The following is a 22,356-nucleotide window of genomic DNA, read 5'->3' as shown; positions in this document are numbered from 1 at the left end:
GTCTGATCAGTGACGTTATGGTTTATCGGGAAATAATTCAGCCATAGGCTTAGGACTGTCATTCGACTCATATTCATAATTACATGAGAAATTAAATTTCGACAGGTGGCCTTCTTTTAGTCCAAAATCTTTGAGCTGTCAGTATTATTATGAATTAGCATGTAGTACAAGTATCCCATAATATTTTCTGTTTGAACAAAACATATTAATATAACTGTGATATATGTAGAAGAATTCCTATAACAGAGTAAGCCTACTTTTATTACGCTATATATGTACACACCTTTCCATTTTATTACATTTAATTGTAATGTATGTGTGAAACATCAGTATTACAGGTATAAACGTCTTATGCATTACCGATTGTATATTGTTCACGTTAAAACAAAGTACTGCAGAAATGATTCGTATATGAAATAGCAGAATTTGACTAGCATATAAATATGAATTGTACATTTAATTGTCAAAATTGTCGATTATATTGTGAATAAATAAATACGTGCAGTGTTTTTGAAATTAATCCACTGTATAATGTACCATATTTAATTATAAAAGTCAGGCCAATATCCTTGGTATTTCTCAAATTAATCATGTTTTTATAAGATTTGTGAAATTACTCTGTGGCATACATTACACACATGGGCGTTTTTTGGGGAAAAAAGAAGGTATTGAAGGAAAATTGTGTTTTTAATCTTTTAAGCTGCTATTATAAATGCTTGTATTGGTAGACTAAAATTCTTGTAAATTTATATAAGTAGGACAAGGGACCACTATGCAATGTTTTGAAGTTTTGAAGTGCCCATGAGGGGAGAACGTACTGGTCATGAAAACTTAGGTATGTAGATGAAATAGTAAGACGCATAGGTACTTGCAGCAAATATTGGACATATATTATAATATGCAGATTAGACAATGGTAGACTAACAAAATGGTGATGAAAAGTGACACGTATCATTTGTTTTTGATTATTCAAGCGTATATTCCTAAAGCTGATCTACTTAAAACTTACAACTCTCTTTGTATATGAAATTTTACATGATTTGTGAATTCATACTTTGTTTTTTTCTGAAATCAACATCAGTTAAATATGTCAAGTGAAATGTGAACACTATTTTCATGCTTTAACCTCGCATGTATTGTACTACATATATGATTTTTATGCAGAATAAAATGTTATAAATAATTAACTTGATTTTGTCATGTCGGAATTCAAATGTGAATCCACATATGGATAATAATATTTGGTTTTAATGTCAGAGTGATCTTCAGAACTACTGTTCTAATGATAAGAATATTAGTATTTCAAACAAAATATTTTGTTCTGATTACAGAATAATAAAATTAGTGAAATATCTTGAACTGGTTTTCATCAGTATGATAAATTTACAGTATCATGAGGAATTCTTTGTTTTGTTTTTTACAGTAAGAGGCTGTTTGTGTTTGTATAAATTAGTTAATTTGTAGAAAACAGGAGGGTTGTTGCAAAGTTGTTGTTTTTTTCCCTAAACTTCAACCCTTTAATATTAAGAACTTGCAGAGACCACTTGGAGGGAAGGGAGTCAGATCCCAAAAGATATAGTAGTAGGAGAATAACAAGACCATTCGGTCATAACTCGGTAAAAATCGGAAAAGGAAGTCTTTAAAAGAGTAACAATGCTAAATTTACTGTCCTTAGATCTAATGTAGTATACGTAATATCATTATTAAGAAATAGGTGTAATGATTTGTGTTACTTTTTTTGAAATTCATGTTGTATATTTTTTCAAGCATTCGTACCATTTTTTGTCACAAATAATCGTATAAACCTAAATGAATTTTTATTACATTTATATCATCATTTTTAATAATCTTTAACCACTACATTTAAGAACGTTTGTCAGCAACAATGTTTAAGATAATATTTTTCTGTTACAAATAATAACCGACGAAAAAGAACATATTTTAAGATTTCTCTCTGGACTAGAATCCAATGCATTCTTCATTGGATTGGTCAGATACGTGTATTTTGTGAAAGATTTTTGTCCTAATTTCTAAGTTAAGATCAGGTTTAGATAATTTTCACTTGACACATTTATTAAGATCAAATAACAAAATAATCCAAACGTCTAGTGTAAGTTTTGAGGTGAGATAGCCTTGCTATTGTCTATTCAAGTGGCAGGCTTTGAAAGTTCAACATATACTAATGGCGGCTGCTTGGCATGGCAAAAATCGCGTAACTCTCAGTCTAGTGTTATTGATATTTATGATTGAAACTATAGAATTAAATTTATATGGAAAATATACTAAAAAGAAATGGGTAAAAAGATTGCACTGGCCTTTAAATATCCTTCAGAAATCTCCATAGCTTGTATAAATAAATAGTTGTGGTTAAACAATAAACAATTATTTAAATATGACCTTTTTGGTTATTAAAAAACAATACCACTAGTTCTGAAATTTGCTATATTGTTCTTATTGTTTTCCTTTTTTTTCATTCTATATCTATAAAAACATTATTATTATTATGAGAGTTTTTATTTAATTTTTTTTAATATTAGAAAACTTTAATCACGGGTAACGATAATTTAGGTCTCTGAAATTGTTACAAATATACCTCAAAATATTACCTTAATATCATGTACATGTACTACTATTTATGCAATTACATTTATGTTTAATTTTTGGAATATCAGCATTTCGGAAAGCCGAGTTGTAATCACCCTCAACCTAACCAGAGAATAGGTGGATATGGTGTATTATACATAATAGAGTTAGTTCCGGTTTTGTTTTTTTGCCGGTGAAAATATTAATACGTCTCACTAGTTCTCTGTTCGGGGTGAGTATTCTACAACTGGTACATATTGTTAATGTCTAAGAAAGTGAAACTTCCTAGAGAAATTATTAATTATGTTAGTTGTGGTTTTACCCTCTACAATTAACATGTTGATACCATTTTAAAGATATGATCAATTAATATCGTGGATGTGATCTGTCAAATAAGAGGGTAATTGCTGAGCCTGCGAAATGCACTTTTTTAAAGCCCAGATCCCTGCTTTAAGACATTTTTGTAAAATTGTTTTGCCTTATAAATATCGTAGAGTTTGATAATAAATGTTTTATACCCAGAACAGCTAGAGTTTTTGTATTCTTCAAACGTAAAAGTGAATATGGAACTACATCTGTGTTGTTCCTCTTTTAAATTTGCTTACAGCGATACGTTGTGTTGTACTGAACGTATAGTAATAATCATTATATCGAGCTGAAGGAAACACGAAAGTAAAGTGTTTCCACTTCTTCAAACTCCTTTAATGTAAAGAAATACTGGATTGATTTGACAACTGTTGCAAGATTTTTGCGCGTTGAAAAAGGAATTACAAAATATAAATTTTGGTTTGAATTTTGCGCAACGCTACACAAGAGCTATCTGCTCTAGCCGTCCCTAATTTAGCAGTGTAATACTAGAGGAAAGGCAACTAGTCATCATGAATAGTGGGATTGACCCTCATATTATAACATCCCCACGGCTTAAAGGGCGAACATGTTTGGTGTGACGGGGATTCGAACCCGCGATTCTCGGATTACGAGTCGAGTGCTTTAACAACCTGGCCAAATATAAGTTTTAAATATTGTTAAATTACGCTTTCAGTCTCTAAGCCTAAACGGTTTGAATTACTTTTGGTATGTATTTTCAGTACTGGTTTTATTGATGTAAGAACTGGATGTTTACTTACAAGGTTACGGTTAGAATATAAAAGTATGTACACTTATACAGTTATCATCAGTTCTAAATACAGCTGAACTGTTATAACTGTATTGTATTTATTATTAAAATTCTCAAGTCGGATGAAAAGAAAACGAGGTGCACTCAGTACCTGGATCTGCCCTTCGTCACGGAGTTAGACCGTAGACCGGTTTGAAGGAAGCCCACCTTGTTTGGATGACTCCAAACACAAAGCATAACAGAAATTAAGGCGAGGCCTCTTTCTGTTGTTTGTTTATATGATGTAGGTCACTCTTTACAAGTAATCTTTATTAATATAAATAGTTTTTAAAAATCATAACATTATTGTTACTAATATTTTTTCTATTATTTAATTATCATACTCTGTAAAATGTTATAATGCTAACGTCATCATTAACGCTGTGTATCATACATGTAGTTTTTATCGCCCAGTGTAACGATAGTAAAGCAGAATTGTTCTATAAATAATCTTAGAAAGGATTTTTGTTGATTTCAAATGTAATATTTGTCTTGTCATTACGTAGCACATAACTATTTTTCTTTCAAATATATATATGTATATTTTAATGCGGTTGTAGACGTTTGTTTCTGGAATTACAGAACTAAATAATTATCACGTTCTGTCACGTTGATTGACCAGTGTAGTATTTTTAGGTATTAAATAGGCTCGTTTCATGACGTGTGAACCAATCAGAAAAATTGTAAAGTGAGTCTGAATTTAGTTAAATGAATGAGACTTGAGCTAAATAAAAAGGTGATTGGACAGATTATGTAAAGTGAAACACAATATTTATTTATATTGTAAGAAAAGAAACAATATACGTACTCATGTGTGCACTGGACAGCCACTTTTCTACTTCATTAGTAAATCAATTACCAGTTATTACCGGTCAAGAGAGAAGACTTTTTGTTGATGGACTCATTTCTCAAACAAAGTAGAACAGGAGTAAATATAGAAGTGAGAAGTGCTCCTAAATAACCGGTCATTTTTTTACAATATACAAAAGCTGTAGTGGGCTCAGCAGATAGCCTGATGTGGCTTTGCTATAAGAAAAACACACGCAAACACAAAACACACAAAGGCTGTAACCTTCAAAATACCGTATAGTTGGTCAGTAAAAGACATATCGATGATCAATCCTAGTTTTTCAAAATGTATGAAATGGCAGTAATATTCCAGGCAGTAAAATATATACTGGAACTGAAACGAAACAACCGAGGATTTCTTGACCACATATTTATGTCAATACCACATATAGACTAAACGTTTAAAAATAATCACATCACTGTGAATGAATGCAAATATTTCTGGTCGAAAACAGTACAACAAAAATAGATGAAAGTACTACATGACCAAACAATATTTGTTTATATACAATGTATAACGTTACTTATTGTACATTGTACTGTACTAAGTTAGGGCATTTTCCGTGGTAACATTCGTATGTTCTGTAGTCACAAAGTGTTTGTTCGTACTGAAATTAATGAGATTAACAGACGACTTTACTTAAATACATTTTAAGCATAATTAAATGAAGTATTTTTTTTGGTAGCTGTATAATACCATTGTACCATAAAGCTGGTCAGGAACACAGTAATTAAGTGGTTTGCAGAGTACAGTAATCGAATATAAAGGTTATTAAGTAGTTTTTTTATATAATTAAATTACATGCTGTTCGAGCTCATTGCTATAACACCAGTTGCTTCATAAATATAATTATCAGCAGTGAAATTCTACTTTAACAGTTGTCAGTTATTTCAGTTGTTGGATAATTTCGTTTTTCACGTCTTTGTGATTTGTATTCAAATAATACAACATATTTTTACGTCAACAGGTGTAAACTATTTTCAATGCGTGTTGTTATTACATTTATTTAAGTAGTCATATGTTTTGTTTTAGTGCACTCAACATTTTTAACCGATCGAAAAATCAAAATGCATTGTGTACAGGTACTTATAAGAACTGTAATATTTTATTTAGAGGTATTATATGTCAGAACAAACCTGAACATTCGGAAGGTTCAAGGTAATAGTAGGTGTACTGGTGTTTGACTCGCAGGTTTGAAACCTCGACATCAATTATAAATGTTTTTGTACTTTCTGACTCAGTCAGAAGTGTTTTGTCTTTGGCGTAGTTACCAATATAACAGTGGTAAACGAAAGTTTAGAGATGTCTTGAATGGTTAGCAAATAAAAATTTATTAGACACTTACCTCATTAACAAATTTACAACGTTTCGACAACGTTTTGTTGTCGTTACTGCAACGTTGTGCGTTTGATAATAGGTTGTAATACAAGTGAAGTTTTTTCGTGTCAATTTTGTTTTAAAGTTTTTCTCGTTACCCATTCAACTCGTCTCCAAACGATATATTCTTTCAGTTTTGTTCTGATGTGATAACATTTAAATATAAGTAACACTTACCGTAATTATGTTGGCAGTGCTGCATTTTTATCATATTTACAGACAATTGATCGAACTGTATAACGAACATGTAGTATGCAAGGGAGTGTCTCTACAAATCCGAGTGGTGACGCCACACGAGCGGGATCTATAACTATATACTAGGTTCAAAGTCAGTTCTCATCAATTTGACTTCTGAGCGCTCTCGATTGCTTTGCGTCTCTTTCTGAGGCGCAAAGTGTTAAATCGGAATACCTGCCGCGTTTTTTAGTTTAGTTTTAATTTTTCTCGTTTACATTAATCTTAAACAGCGACCTAATCCGAAAAATACAGCCACAAGCCAGACTCAACCCATGACGGTTAAGACAACAAACGCGTCAGTCGCAATAGACGTCAACGCGACATTCAGTAAGAACACGCACACCAGATTTGCAAGAAGATACAAATCGTCCCAGACAAAAATAGAACGACTCGTCGATACTGATAGAATCTATCAATCAGTTCTATATTTACGAACGGCCTGTCTATATCCTCCTGGTGCCTTAGACCGGTCTAATGATCCATCATTGCTCTGCTTCACATGTTTTGTCGTTGTGTTTTGGTTTTTTATTCTGAAAGCTTTACTAACCATGATTTCCTTTTCAGCAACTTCCGGGTACGGTCAGGATAGAGTATTCGGCGCCCTAATCGTGAAAGTGGGTTTTCTCAGGGTACTATCGTCACCCACCCACCCCCCACAGCAAATTTTTAGATTTTTAGATATTCAGATCCCTACCTTATTGTTTTTGTTTGGGGGGGAGTCAATATTTAACCTCTTGCAGACCACCAACAGACATTTGTCACCAGCCTACAGCACAATCTGGTATGTTTAAAATTCTATCGGTTTAGCTCTAAATCACTAGCCCAGCACGAAATTTAACTTCCTGAGTGGGGCGAAGAGAAGGACTCTTCTGAGCGTCCTCGATTGCTTTGCGTTTCTTTCTGAGGCACAAAGTGTTGAAGCGCAGATAGCCCTCGAGTAGCTTTGCGCGAAATTCAAAAACAAACAAGCACACGAACGAAGTGTTATATCGAAATACCTGCCACGATTTTTATTATTTATTTCTCGACTACAGTATTCGACAGCGTATTATAAAGCCGCCATGGCTAGACATGAGGCACTTAAAGTTTTTAATCTAGTCTGTGATATGTTCAAATGTATCTGCAAAATGTGGATTCCAAAAATGTTATCCAGAGAATAAATCGAATATAAACAATATTCAAACACAAGTGGACAAGTAAAACAAAAATCAAAGCGTTTGCTCACAGTGAAAAGTTGTATCGCTTAGTTACCATCCTATAGTTTTATGTTGCCTTTAACTTCTTAAACGTGGCCGCATAAGAATAATTATAATTTACCGCTAAAATTCAAAATTAGAATTGCAGCATAGAAGTATCGTAAATGCATGCCAAGCAACTGCGCGTTGTGTAGGCTGTGGAGAAAATCACGTTTCACAATGCACCAAACAAAATCCCAAACCTAAATACTGTAATTGTGGGGAAGAACATACGGCAAACTATAAAGGATGCCAGAAATACAAATTAATTAAGACACACTTATACGAACTTAGAAATCCAAACACGAACAAGCCACAAACAAACAAAATTCACGAACCATCAAAACCAACTACCACTCCAGCACCAGGAAACACAAACAAACTCATATGCTGCAGTAGTCAAGAAAACATCATTCATGCAGGAAAAACCATCAACAAGTTATGAAGATTCACCTAAAACAACTGAAGACACACACAAACGAATATTGAAAACACACTAACCAATGCCATTACTTCCACCTTTTCTTAAATATTGACAGAATACACAAGTCCAACTAATGAAAATAATCTAACAGACATAATCATTAAAATAATTATGAAAAACATCGAAAAATACCGACCACAAATGTTAACATACATCATGAACTCTGTTAAATATGGATAAATTCACAGTATTGCACATCAATATCCAGGGTGCTATTGCTTCCAACACCTTTTCCTGTTAAATTTGTACACCTAATAAAATCAAATTTAAATAATAATAACTAATAAACTAGTGTTAAATTAAAACAGTCACCTAGGTACTAGACTTTAAAAAAAAAAAAGAGATAAATATAAATAGACATTGCCCTGAAGAGGACCAGTTTAAAGTTGATATTACTCCATATTAACCAGCCAATTCCAACAATGTAATGTAATAAATGGAATAACAATGTAATAAAAATGGAATAAAAGAGAAAAAAATAATAAGTAGATAAAGGATAAAACACACAAAAAGGACAAATCAAGCCAATACATGGATATTGCCCTGAAAAGGACTGGAGTACTGTGGGTTACTCGGGCCCAAAAGCACTACAACAACAACATAATAGTAGCCGACATGAAAGCTAGGGATGGAGGAAGAGGTCTTGTGCACCTGACCCTTCTAGGTATTTAAAAATTAAACATACCCAAATACCCACAAAGAAGAAGCGAAGTGAAGTATTGTACATAACGTCATAAACGCCATGTACTGAACAATATTTAGATCAGTGGTTTCGTCTAATGCCTTCGTATTGAAGCTTCCTGTATGTCAATAAACAGCAATCCGTATTAATACAAGATTAGGTAAGCTTGCCATGTTGTCGGTTGTACATTAACAACGCCTCTGGCATAAGACACGGTGATTCGTATATCTACGTCTATTCATTTTCTTGATATACCTTTCTGATAATATTCGCATTGTCACATATCTCAATATCAGTAGATATATTTAACACAAATTTTGTGAATTAGTATTGTATGTTGTTCAGAAACAAATCTCGAGATACAACATTCGTTAACCCAAGTTCGGAAACTGTTCTTTCCAATACCCATTGTTTGTGCGGGGGACGAAGCAGCTATCGAGTTTCACTCAGATATTCCGAGAGGCCCAGACAATATTTGCTACCCGGCCTGCGGCATTGGGTCACACATATGAAACATAACATCCTACTGTGTAATCATTTTGGTCATATTAATGTAAACAAGTCTTGTATTCTGATTTTCTCGGGATAATTTCTCATAACTTCTACAATTAAAGAAATGGAGGTCTTCATTTTAGAAATGCGAAATAATACTAAATAATATTTTGATGTGTAGGATAACTTGCATAGCAGATAACATTTAACAAACGAACGTCTGTCTCTATCACTAAGTTTCTTGTTTTGTTTTGTTATGGCATGCTTATTATACAACGATTTTTTTATCTAATCGCTTTAGAGGAACCAAATTTACTAAATCAAATCTTGCATCGCAAATTCATATGGCAATGCTTGTTTTCCAGTTTCGCGCAAAGCTACACGAGGGCTATCTGGGCTAACTGACTCTAATTTAGTAGTGTAAGACTAGAGGAAAGGCGGCTAGTCATCATGACCCACATCTAACTCTTGGAATACTTATTTACTTAATAGGATTGACCGTACATTATAACGTCCTCACGGCTGAGGGGGCTAGCACCTTTGGTGTATGGGAGTTCGAACCCACGACCCCCAGATTGCGAGTCGAGCGCCCTAACCACCTGACCATGCGAGGTCGGTATGTCAGTGTACCATGTTAGTGCTCCAAGTAATTTTATGCAAGTTACGTAACCTGTTTTACTTTACCGTGATAGGTATAATATACGTCATTATCTTATGAAGGAAGTAATATCATAATGTACTGATACTATACGTGTGCAGTGCCATGTTTTCACGAAATATTTGTATACATATATATTTCTCGCAATATGCATCACTAGCACGAAAATAGGGATGCCTTTCTTTTGTTTCGAGGCTTCTATTATGGAACAACTCTTCAAAAACTTCCTGTTTTTAAAAGTAAAAACGATGCCTTCAGGGCACAAGCTACATGGTGGAATTACTAATACACTTCCTGCAGCGAGCTATGAAGGAGATGGTGCGATTAGAAGCTTGTTTTAAACTTTCTGTGGAAAACAGCTCAAACTAAAGGCTTTTCCCGGGCCCGAAGGTTCCAGTGGGCCATAATGAAATCAGATACATTTCAAAATCAAATCCAAAACAGTGGGTACGCTGTTTTCATTATTTTAAACGAAGGGACCAATCTGGTAACTTCTATTTTTTTAATTTCCTACACTTGGTACTGATATAAAAAGTTAACCTGTTAATAGTTGCCAGGGGCGTAGATCCTGGGGAAATGGAGGGTATTCATCCCCGTCATTTTAAGTGGGGGGTATGGTGCATACAATCATCCCCCCCCCTACAGTTTGGTCTGTTGAATTGTTTAATTGCATCACAGGCCTACAAATTGTGTGTTTGTTCTTGTGATTCGTGTTCTTACCAATCGAATTACATAATTGGGCCTAGATGTAGGCTTTTTCAGTAGCCGAAATGTACATCTTTAATATAGGCGTGCTTCTAAGCTTTTCGATCTAAGTGATAGTTCGTATCAGTCAGTAGGCCTAAGTATACATGCAAGTATCGTGGCAACAAGATTACTGTGTGACTGCATGTTTACAATTTTCAGATTCACGTAATCAGAGATTACCAATTTGCAAATTGAACAGTCCACATGAGTGGTTGCAAAAATCATCCCCCATCGGGTGTAAAATCTACGCCCCTGATAGTTGCACAAGTCTTCGGCCGCCATTTAAATACCACTACTTTCATCGTTTCTTTACCGTCCAGTGAAAGTGGTTTTCCAGACACTCCGGTGTACCCGCATCAAAATTCCTAGCCATTTGATTTATAGTTCCCTGGCACTGTGACCCTGAAAGGACGTCTTCTTCCTTTTCCTCTCCTCACTCCCTATCAACCCTGTTTCTATAATCCTGATTGTCACCTTCACTTGTGTTCTTATCCTAACTAAGCTACTTTCACCTTTTTCACTTTTAATCTCACGCTTCCCTTACACTTCGTTACAAGACTCACCCCAGCTTGAATTTCTCTGCTCATACTTCGTTTTCCGATATCTTCAAGTCCATCAACCTCGTCGTTCACGGATCTCGCCAGCCAAGTCTACGCTACGAGTACTGGTACCTCCGATTCTTCCTTCACGGCTTTTCCCCTACACACATGGCCTACATTAAGCTCGCCAGATGCCATTAGTACAACCGTAACGCTCAACCTCACAGTGCGTGCGTGGATGAAGAATAACTAAAGACATCGCTAGCCCCTCTGGAGCTTGCGGAATTCAAAACCCAAACGACTGCCAAGCTGATTGGGATTAGTTGCTAACTCTGTCAGTTAAATTATAGGGTGTTTGTTTTTCTTATAGCAAAGTCACATCGGGCTATTTGTGCGCCCACCGAGGGGAATCGAACCCCTGATTTTAGCTTTCGTAAATCGGGAGACATACCGCTGTACTAGCTGGGGACAAGTTAAATGGATAACCTGCTGAAAGTTGCTTGTAGCTTAAGGTATGCGTGTCTGCTGTAATTGTTAAATGATGTAAACTCAAAATACACAACATTGTTCAAAAAAGTCAAAAGTGACTTCAATTTTCTCCACGGAAGCGAGAAAATTTGAAAAGTTTATGGTCTAGGTCAGCATTGGGTTTAGAACTTTTAATACACAATAAAATCTTCACCTGCAAATGACCATGGTTACGGAACAAAACCTTATATCTCTTAAAACCTACTACGATGAAGCTGAAAATATCTGCTGATACCATTCACAAGATAATGGACAGGAATTTGAAACTGACACGGTCTACAAACCAAAAAAATCATAAGCGAACAGTCACATCTCAAAATTTAACAGATGTTTTCACGATAAAACTGGAATCACAGTATAATATTTGAACACATACTTTTTAAATTCCTTCGTGCAGATTTAAGGGTAGTTTTGGGCTTTCTGCGTTTTTTACACTTAAATATGGGCGTAAGAACTGTTATCCCTCTCACAAATGGAGGTTTGATAGATGTGTGCCCTAAAATTTACTTCACTGTCTTACTCAGAAGCGTTTTATGATGGAAACTGAATTCTCAGGCAGTAATGTTAATTATAACTCTCAGACTGAATGATGAAGGAAGTAGTTTCAAAGAAAGGACGTGATTTGGAACATCATTTTGATTGTTTGTTTGAATTTTGCGCAAAGCTCCACGATGACTATCTGCGCTAACTGTCAATGTTTTAGCAGTGTAAGATTAGAAGGGAGGCACTTGTTCATCACCACTTACCGTCAACGCCTGGGTTACTCCTTTACTAACGAATAGTGACATTGACCATCACTATATAACGCCAGACAGTTGAAAAGGCGAGCATGTTTGGTGTCACTAGATTCGAGCCCGTGACCCTCAGATTGCGAGTCGAGCACCCTAACCGCCTGTCCATGTTGGCCCTATCGTTTTTGTAAAGTGAGATAAACACAATAGCTTTAATGGATTTCCCTCCTTTTTTATTATTATTTCAGAAGTTACACGTGTTTGTATATATTTTTTACATTGATTAAATGAATAAGAAATAGAGAACTATAATATTCAACGAGTTTAAAATATATCTTTATATTATAGTAATATAATTTGTTGTTAATCTTGGTCTTTTTGTAAATACTTCATCTGAAAGATTATTTATTATAATTTCTCGTTGAACACAACTTGAGACTTTAAAGTGGAAGTTATTTAAAATAAATCAAAATACGGATAAAATATAAAAATAATGCATTCTGCAGGTCGTGATTAGGATATCAAAAAAAATAATCAGTGTTTGATCAGCCAGTCATCACAACGATAAAAGAAATATACTATGTAATGTATGATAAAAACATGATAATACAGAAATGCGGCTAACTTTTTGCAATTTGTTGTCAACTCAAGGGTGTATGTTGTTACAAAACAAGGAGGAGGCGCTAATCTAAAAATTCAAGTACTACCAATGGCGGATTTAAGGTTGTGTGTTTGTTTTTGAATTTCGCGCAAAGCTACACAAGGGTTATCTGTGCTAGCCGTCCCTAATTGTGCAGTGTAAGACTAGAGGGAAGGCACCTAGTCATTTTTGGGCTGCTCTTTTACCAATGTATAGTGGGGTTGACCGCCATATTATAACGCCTCCACGGCTTAAAGGGCGAGCATGTTTGGTGGGATGGGAATTCGAACCTACGACCCTCGGACTACGAGTCGAGTGCCTTAACCACCTGGCCATACCGAGCCTAAGGTTGTGTGGACCTAGAGCTATTAAAATTTTGGGCCCCACATCCCATGTCATTTTACATGTTATAAAATTATCAATAGACCCCCCTATTAAGACCATGGGTCCTGGGGCTGAACCTCTTTTCGCCCCTACCTTAACACGCCACTGAGTACTACACACACACACCCTTTTCTCAATATTTAACAAAACTAATTGTTGAAAAAATAATTGTTGCTGGTGTTTGGAGTTGAAAGTTTTTGACAGGAAAAATATTGCACGACATTTTAGGTCGCACTGAATGTGTTGTGAAATAGGTTGTAACATAAACCAGAGAAAGAACGTTAATATTTTCCAGCAAAGGTTTAGTGGTTCCTACAAATACATGTTTCATTGTGCGTTTGACATTAAGGTGGGACGTATTTGCTCTTAAACCGAAAATGGGGAATTTGATATAAACGAATGTCTTTTTTATTCAAGATTTGACTGTCGTATAATTTCTGGTAATTTAAAGGAACTTGGCTTGCATAGTATTTGTTCCTTGTACAATGTGTGCCCACGATCTGCAAACGATTGAATGGACATCAACAACTTAAAGAGAAATAAAACTGTTACCGCCTTGTCTTACAGGTTCGGTGTATGCAGGGAATATTATTAGCGATGTAAAATTCGTTACTATAATCTCTTGAAATATTTTACTCGCTTAAATTATTCTTTCGGGTTATAATTAAAATAGCAATGTATTTTATTCACCGTTATATCTTACGATTGAGCTATTACATGTATTTCAAAGCTAAACGTGGATTGCGTCAAATCCAGTTTTCCGATTGGTTGTTTTGTTAATTAAAATTCTTCTTGATTTGTATTTTGGTAAATTTGTCGCCAGAAAAAAAAAAATAATGTTTTGACGATGCTCCAACTCACCCACCCTCACACACAATTATTTGTTGAACCACTATTATGGATAGTTGCTCACCCAATGTCACACGTATTTAGCTGACCCAAGAAATTAGGATGACAAACCATTTTGATTAATGTATTTCACCCTGCCCAAAGTTTGATAGATTAATTTATTTCAACCTTGCCTAAATAATTTCAATTTGGGGGTAGGCTGGAGAGATCTTGATGAGTTATAAAATCGAATCGGATATACAAGAGTGTCATGTTTGGTATCACTGGCGCACAAACATATTCCTAACAATAGAGGGGAAGGGACATATATATCTGATTAATTTACTCTAATCATACCTAAAAGAAGTTCAAGATCCATAGTTATTTCAGATTCTCTCTTGTTAAACGCGGGCCCAGCATGGCCAGGTGGTTAAGGCACTCGACTCGTAATCCGAGGGTCGCAGGGTAGAATCCCCCTCTATCGCTTTCATACCAGCTTGTTACAATAAAGAAATAACGTAATTTTGTTTTACTCCACAAATTGAAAACTCTATTTCAAAGGAAATTCATTTACAGTTAAATTTATAAATCAAAATTTTACAAAAGAAAAGAAAAGTGGGAAGATCCAAAATTAGGAAGAGCTAGTCTTACTGGACACCATTATTTATAATATTATTACAAACTGCTAATTCAAAAATAGGATGATCCAAAATTAGGAAGAGCTAGTCTTACTGGACACCATTATTTACAATATTATTACAAACTGCTAATTCAAAATTGAAGCCGCCACACCAAACACTCGCCCTTTCAGCCGTGTGGGGGGTATTATAATGTAAAGGTTAATCCCACTATTCGTTGGTTTTTAAAAGAGTAGTCCAAGAGTTAGCTGTGAGTGGTGATGACTGGCTGCCTTCCCTCTGGTCTTACACTACTAAATTAGGGACGGTTAGCGCAGATAGCTCTCACGTAGCTTTGCGCGAAATTCGAAAAACAAACTTGTTAACTCGTAGTGTTCACTTGTACTTATAAACAAAGTTCTCTATTAGATCAGCAGTAAATTTACAGACATGAAACTTAAGGTACAGAACTCGATTTTCCGCAGTGGACACATAGGCTATTGTGTCTCTGTGCGCTAAGAGAAAAACTGAAGATATTTTGCTCCCCCTCCGTTCCCTTGGAACCCATTTGTAAGTCTCATGGCTTATAAGATTAATAATTGGGTTTGATACCCACAAATAGCCCACTATGTACCTTGGTACTTAATATCAAACATACACATTCACAATAAGTAAAATTAGAAATCTTTAGAATTTAGAAACCCTCTCTATATTAATCACGAAATAAAAGAGATAAGAGTATATATTGAGGATAATTTAATAGAAAATCTGAATTCTGTTGACCTAAATACCAATAGTTGCTGACAGTACGCGTAGTTTTGTGTCGTGAACATTAACGGAACATGTATTGCAAGAAGACAATGTCATGCTTTGTTAAACCTGTAAACAAGTGAAGTAAGACCTGTGTTATTGAGACGCGACCTCTAAAATATTCAAATACTTACGGATTTTCTTTAAGCGTATATTTTTTAATGAGTAATTCATAACAGATTCGGTGATTACTTCAAACTCAGTGTATTTTGTTGGGTATAAAATTAGCACTTCGTATGTCATCATTGCAATAGTTTGCATGTTTGTAAGATGTAAAGAAATAAGTATAAAAAGCCATTGGCACGTGAGAGTCTGTACAAGATTGATTAGTAATTGAGAATTCTTGTAACGAACATGCTTTAGCACTAATACCATAATAACTGTGTAATACATTGCATTTGAGAATGTAAGAACAGTATACATTTTCTACATGAAGTTGATTATGTAAAATTTACCACACCGAGTAGTAACATAAAAACATTACTCAGGGAAGAAATTTCTTATTTAAAAAAAAATTAATAATGTAAACAAAAAGAATAGAACTTAAGAAGGGAAGAAAAATACAGGTGATAAGTGATTTTGAAATAACTGTTTTTAATAAGTGCTGGAAATTAGTATTGTTGTAATGCACTATTAGTTGCAAATTATGTTTCTTGTCAATATTCCTTACTTGTCCAGGCCTCTCGGTGTGGATTCCTGTACGTGGTTAGGAGACCTTCCAGGGAAGGTTCTGTTCTTTCAGTTCACCTCCTCTGGGATCTAAACATCTACCCACGTGTCTGCAGTGCGTGGTGACCCGTGAAGGGTAGGAGAGGATCCTGGTGGTTGAGGAATCCAACCCTAATACACCACTTTGGCCTTGAATTCTTGTAAACGAGCGGCCTTGGGGTAGCCTTCCTAGGGTCAATCGGCTAGTCCACTTTGGCTTGGGTCAACCAAGTACCAGTGTTGTGGACATTGTATCTCATGCTGGTGTTTGGGAATAGTGCTCACGAAACCTTGCCGTTGCTGCAGTGTCCTTGTTTGACATTGTAGTGCGTCTACTCGTAGGGGTCCATGGTAGGTGAAATCAGTAGGTGCCGAAACATTCTTTTTCTATTATGGATCATCCAAATAATATCTTAAATAAAATAGTGAAAAAAGTCCATAGGTAAACGAACACGTCTTGAAGATTCTGAGCAGCAATCTTCAACATCTGTAACACCTGTACCTCATTTTATTATGTTACATTCTCTTTCAGACAAACCTTTAGGGCAAATGTCTCCCTTTTTTTATTCAGAAGGGACTAGAGGGACTTGCTGGCTCTCCAAACGAAAAAAGCTTCGCTCAGGTGACCTATTGGTGTAAACATCTACATCGAAACACAGTGAACTCCTCTTGCATTCAAATTCGATTGGGGATATACCCATTGAGGTTACGCCTCACGCTACTTTGAATTCGGCACGAGGAGTTATGGTTAAGAGGGGTCTGAAGAACATCCCAGAGTTGAAGATTCTCGCTGGTTTCTACACCCAAGGAGTTTCTGTAGTGAGGCATATCTTCATTCACAAAGGTGGAATTATGATGCTGATCAATGTCCTCATTTTAACATTTACATCACCACGTTCACTTGCCACCATCAAGGCAAACTATCTTAATTGCATGGTGCGACCATACATTCCAAACCCTCTCAAATGTTTCCAGTGTCAGCAGTTTAGTCACTCGAAGACATTATGTCATGGTTCCTTGATGTGTGTTCATTGTGGTGGCAAGGACCACGATGCCTATGAGTGTGAAATGAACCCTCATTGCATCAACTGCAATGGCTCTCACACTTATCCTACTCTCGTTCTTGCCCTAAATGATTGGAAGAAAAAGAGGTGCAGCATTTGAAGACAGTTCAAAACATTTCTTACCCTGAGGCTTAAAAGTTGCTGTCCACCACTTCAACTCTGAAGTATGCTGCTGCACTTCATTCTACTATGACAGTGGGAGCACAGAAGGATATTTCTGTGCCTCCAAAAGAATCATTCTCAAACCAAAAAAGTAATTTGACCTCTGTGGTAACAAAAGTTGATTAATCAACATCAACACCCATTTCTGCCCTTAACATTCATTCGAGGAAACCCCAAAATCCACTTCCTTTGGTTCTGGGTACTCATATTTTCTCGGGTACATCTTCTCCCGCCTCAAGATGCAAAACGATCATTCGTTCACGTCCTCAGTCGCTGGAGTCCTCTTCCAACAATAAAGACCTGCCCAGTCGACCCTGAGCAGGATCCATGGAGGTCGATAGACTTCCCTAAAATAAAGAAAAAAGACGTGGTTGAAAATAGAAGGGCTCTCCACTCAATTCGCCTAAATATAAATAAAAATAGCCACCTTGATACAATGGAACTATCGAGTTTTACATTCCAGTCTTGATTACATCAAAGTGCTGATTGCTTCCTACCATCCTGTATGTCTTTCCTTACAGGAAACATTTCTAAAACCTGCCGATACAGTTACCTTTCGACAGTTTTTCTTGTACAGAAATGACAGGTTGTGTGATGGACAAGTGCATGAAGTGGTGGCACTGTTGAATGATCAGCTTGTGCCCACCATGTTTGCCACTCGACACACCCTTGGATGCCGTAGCCATCATGGTTTGTTCTCTCTACCTGTATCCTGCAGATACCTATAATCAATCAGACCTTGATGCTCTTATTGAACAGTTGCCATCTCCCTTTTTAATCCTGGGATACTTTAATGGGTATAATCCCTTCTGGGGAGATGATATTATTGATGGGAGAGGTTGCTCTGTAGAGCGTGTGCTCTCGGATCACAACCTTTCTCTTTTTAATACTGGCTCTTATACTTATTTTCACGCCAATTATTTCATGTCTGTTATTTGTTGAACATTTTTCAAACCTCCTTCCATTTCTATTTATATAGATGGTTTAAAATCAGGTGACTCTGTGGACTCTGCTATGGCTTATTGTGGTTTGGTGGTTGTGCACAGAATCCCCTCTACAGTTTCTTTGTTTACTAGTGATCTGTATGCCATTTCTCTTGCCCTGGATCCCATAGAAGCTTAGCAGTACTCAAACTGCACCATTTATACTGACTCGCTTAGTTCTCTACTAGCCCAGGAATTGCTTCACGTCAGTTCTCACCCTCTTCTCTCCGATATTCGAAACCGACTGGCCCATTTCTCTTTAACATCTACTTCTATCCAGTAAATTTCTGAATACTAGGCTACGTTGATAATTGCGGGAACGGGCTCGCCAACACTGCAGCTAAATTTGTCTACTCTGGCACTATTTATGCTGTGTCTGTTCTATATACTGACTATGGTCCTGTATTCAAGGCTCAGCTCCGTGCCGGTTGGCAGTCATATTGGAGTGAGCAACGTGAAAACAAGCTTTTCCAAATAAATGCTTCTGTAATGATTGGAAAGAGGAAGTTTTCCTGCTAGACCATGATTGGTTTCAGTTTTTTAACTTGTCGTTTTCTTTTATCTGGGACTGATTCATCAATGTTTTCTGTGTGACACTCAGGCCACAATAAACAACATCTTATTGTCTTGTCGTCGTTACGACGTCACCATTTTAAACATATTTTTCCCCAAGGTTTATCCATACCATTAGATAATATCATTGGCAATGGTGACACTGTCAACCTTACAAATTTTTTAGTTTTTTAAACACCATTAATATTTTTAATGCTATTTATAATTTTAATTTGTAATTAGACTTTTTTCTTTTAATGTGATTCCATTTTAAGAGTTAAAGTACAACTAGTTTGATTTGAAATTAGAATATGGCCGTAACGTAAAATAACTCGAAACCAGGAATGGAAAGGCCAACTTCAGGTGTCTAACACTGATGTTTGAACTAACCGTTAGTGACTCTGGCGAGTTATAAAAATTAAAATTTTGCTCCAGAAAGTATCTTAAAACTTATATTATTTTACTTTCTGAAAACGACCGTGCCATCGTATAACTCGCCAAACTCAGGTGACTAACGCTGATGTTTGAACTTAGCTGTTGGTCATCCTGGTGAGTTATGATAATTAAAATTATGCTACAGAAAGTCCTTTACAACTTGTATTACTGTAGTTTTTCTCTTGCTGCTGTAAACTAGATTAAGTTTTTAGTTCAAAAATTAAACTTTTTTGTTTTACTTTGATTCCTTTTTACGAATTTTAATAATTTTAACTTTTTGCTGGATGTTTGGCGCAGATAACCTAGTTGCTTTGTGCCATAAAACGACAGACCAAACAAATACTTATCCAGGTAAACAATGGGCATGAACACAGAAAATCTACTACAACCATTTTATTTTAATAAACATTTTGCTAATAAAATGGTTTATGGTTTCTGGCATTAAGAAGCAATTGTGACAAAACAGACTGGTGATCAGTGGGATGTGAAATTGATTCTTTGATCCAAGGATGCTAATTTTTATTCTAAGGTGGGTGGGGAGACAAACTGCATTTTAATTGCACTGGATAAAAGATGAAACTCTTGGAATAGCCCATGGGAGCTACTAATTACTAAAATACACATCAGATGTGGACTGAAAAATATGATGAATACAATTTTGTCTTAAAAATAAACTTAAGTAATACGAACTTGTATAATATATAGTTTATTCAATAGCAGCTTCTTGAATCTGAAGGCTCATAAATGCAATTCACATCTCATTGTTTTTATTTTTAATTTTGTGCAAATCTACATGAGGGTCATTCTTAATTTAGCAGTATAAGACTAAAAGGAAGACAGCTAGTTATCACCACCCACTCCCATTTCTTGGGCTACTCTCTCATCAATGAATAATGAGATTAATCATCACATTATAATGCCCTCATAGCTGAAGTGACAAGCACATTTGGTGTGACAGGGATTTGAACATAAGACCCTCAGATTAAGAGCTGAGAACCCAAGCCACCTGGCCACATAAGGCCCTCATTGTTAGAAGGTCATGTTCCATGCTCTTAAGGCCATGAGAGAGATGATAAAATCCTACTGATTTGTCAGAAAAGAGTAGCTGTCCTGAAGAGTTCTTGACTGAATGAATTTAATTGTTGGCATGAACAAAGTAAATCATTCCTGTATCTATATCCTGGTGGAGCATCCTATAAAGTTCACACACACTTCTATCTCTAATTGAACCTTTGAAGAAATTCTTTATGCTTTTTGAGCAGCTATTCTGATTTAGTTTCTGACATCATTTTGTCCTACATTACAACCAAATTGTCAACATGCTCTATGATGAAATGTGCTTTAGTACGTGTGTGGAAAACTAATTCTTGTCATATTCTTTTTATGTTCCTCACTAAAAATATCTTTATCAGTATAATTAAGAGAATATTCCACCATGTAAATACATTAATCATCTTGTTTGATCTTCATTCAAATTAACCAGAATTTCCAATTTACTATAAACTAGTAGCTTAGTGTTAAGTGAACCTGATCCAATAGCCTTAAATTGTTTTATTGCTCTGCATTCTTGCAAACTCAGAACTACACCCCTCTTCTCTCACAGCCCTTACTCTGTCATATCCATTTCTTGTCTTTTCTCATAGTTTATTATTCTACTCTTATTTTCCACCTCAAGTAGTACAGTTAATCTTCTTCAAAGCTATTTAACTTATCCTCAAGTATACAAGTTTCAGAAGTGTTGGGTACTAGCCTTGAATAAATCTTGCAATTCTCAAACAACCCAATGGTGGTACCTATTACACCATATATATTCCAACTTCTCTTCTTTCCACATTGTCTGCATTGTTAAGTAACACTGACACTATTAATTACTGGTCCGAAAGATATGATATATTCCACATCTCTAATATGTAATATCCTATAACCTTGTTTTAATATACTTAAAACATCAACAAGTTAAATGTAAGTCATGTTGTACTTTTTGACTCGGCTGCAGATGCAAAAATAAAACTTGCAAGTGGCTAGTTCTAGCTATAATATACTAAAATAACTATATACTATAATATGAAATTACAGGTATTTATAATTACTTTATTTGAGAGCTTAAAAATATTAAGTTCATTATTTGCTCTCGACAGCTTTCTTTAGCTACCTTTCCTCTAGTCTGTCACATAAACAGAAGGACAACTATGTGTAAAAAGACCTTATGTAGCTTTGTATGAAATATCTAAAATGTGCTGATTCAAAATTGTAAAACATACTGTATATCAGCTCATGTGAAGAGTACACTAAGAAATGTCAAATTATCTTAATATTTGGCCCGACATGGCCAGGTGGTTCAAGCACTCGACTCATAACCTAAGGGTCACGGGTTTGAATCCCTGTCACATCAAACATGCTTACCCTTTCAGCTGTGGGGGCATTATAATGTGATGGTCAGTTCCACTATTCATGTATAAAAGAGTATCCCAAGAGTTGATGGTGGGAGGTGATGATTAATTGCCTTCCCTCTAGTCTTACATTGCTAAACTAGGGACAGCTAGTGCAGATAGCCTTTATGTAGCTTTGTGAAAAATTCAAAAAATAAAAAACTTAATAGTCATTCACCTGAGTTGAGTATTGGAGAAATAACTGTACTAGTTAATAGGGGTAGAAATTCTGTTGTTAAAATGTGTAAAATCTTGTGAAATTTCTTTAGATAAAACTTGTATAACATCTGAAACATTTTATGGTAAAGAACTGTATAACAGAAATCATATCAATGTCACCTATCTACTGTTACAACTTAAGAATTGACTTAAATCTTTTATGTATTGTTCACTATGTGTCTTCTAGTGTGTATTTCTAAAGGCAGCATATTTATGCTATGATGTA

The 22,356-nt window shown here is 35.5% G+C and overlaps 1 protein-coding gene across 5 annotated transcripts in view; it reads left to right on the top strand.

Annotated features, from left to right (window-relative positions):
• LOC143233192 (kin of IRRE-like protein 3) overlaps positions 1-22,356 on the top strand; it is a 72,626-nt gene that overhangs the window by 7,240 nt on the left and 43,030 nt on the right. Inside the window, exon 2 of one of the 5 annotated variants that reach the window (XM_076469160.1) lies at positions 759-835. The exons of 2 other annotated variants lie outside the window; for them this stretch is intronic. In XM_076469160.1, coding sequence (XP_076325275.1) covers positions 802-835 — 34 coding nt within the window. In that variant the 5' untranslated portion in view covers positions 759-801. Of the gene's footprint in view, positions 1-755; positions 836-3,818; positions 3,984-22,356 lie in introns of all 5 variants that reach the window. 2 more of the 5 variants (XM_076469161.1, XM_076469163.1) reach the window with 2 other exon arrangements.

The sequence above is a fragment of the Tachypleus tridentatus genome, chromosome 12 (assembly GCF_004210375.1).
Source record: "Tachypleus tridentatus isolate NWPU-2018 chromosome 12, ASM421037v1, whole genome shotgun sequence".
Taxonomy (NCBI): domain Eukaryota; kingdom Metazoa; phylum Arthropoda; class Merostomata; order Xiphosura; family Limulidae; genus Tachypleus; species Tachypleus tridentatus.
This window is presented reverse-complemented; position numbering and strand designations above follow the sequence as displayed.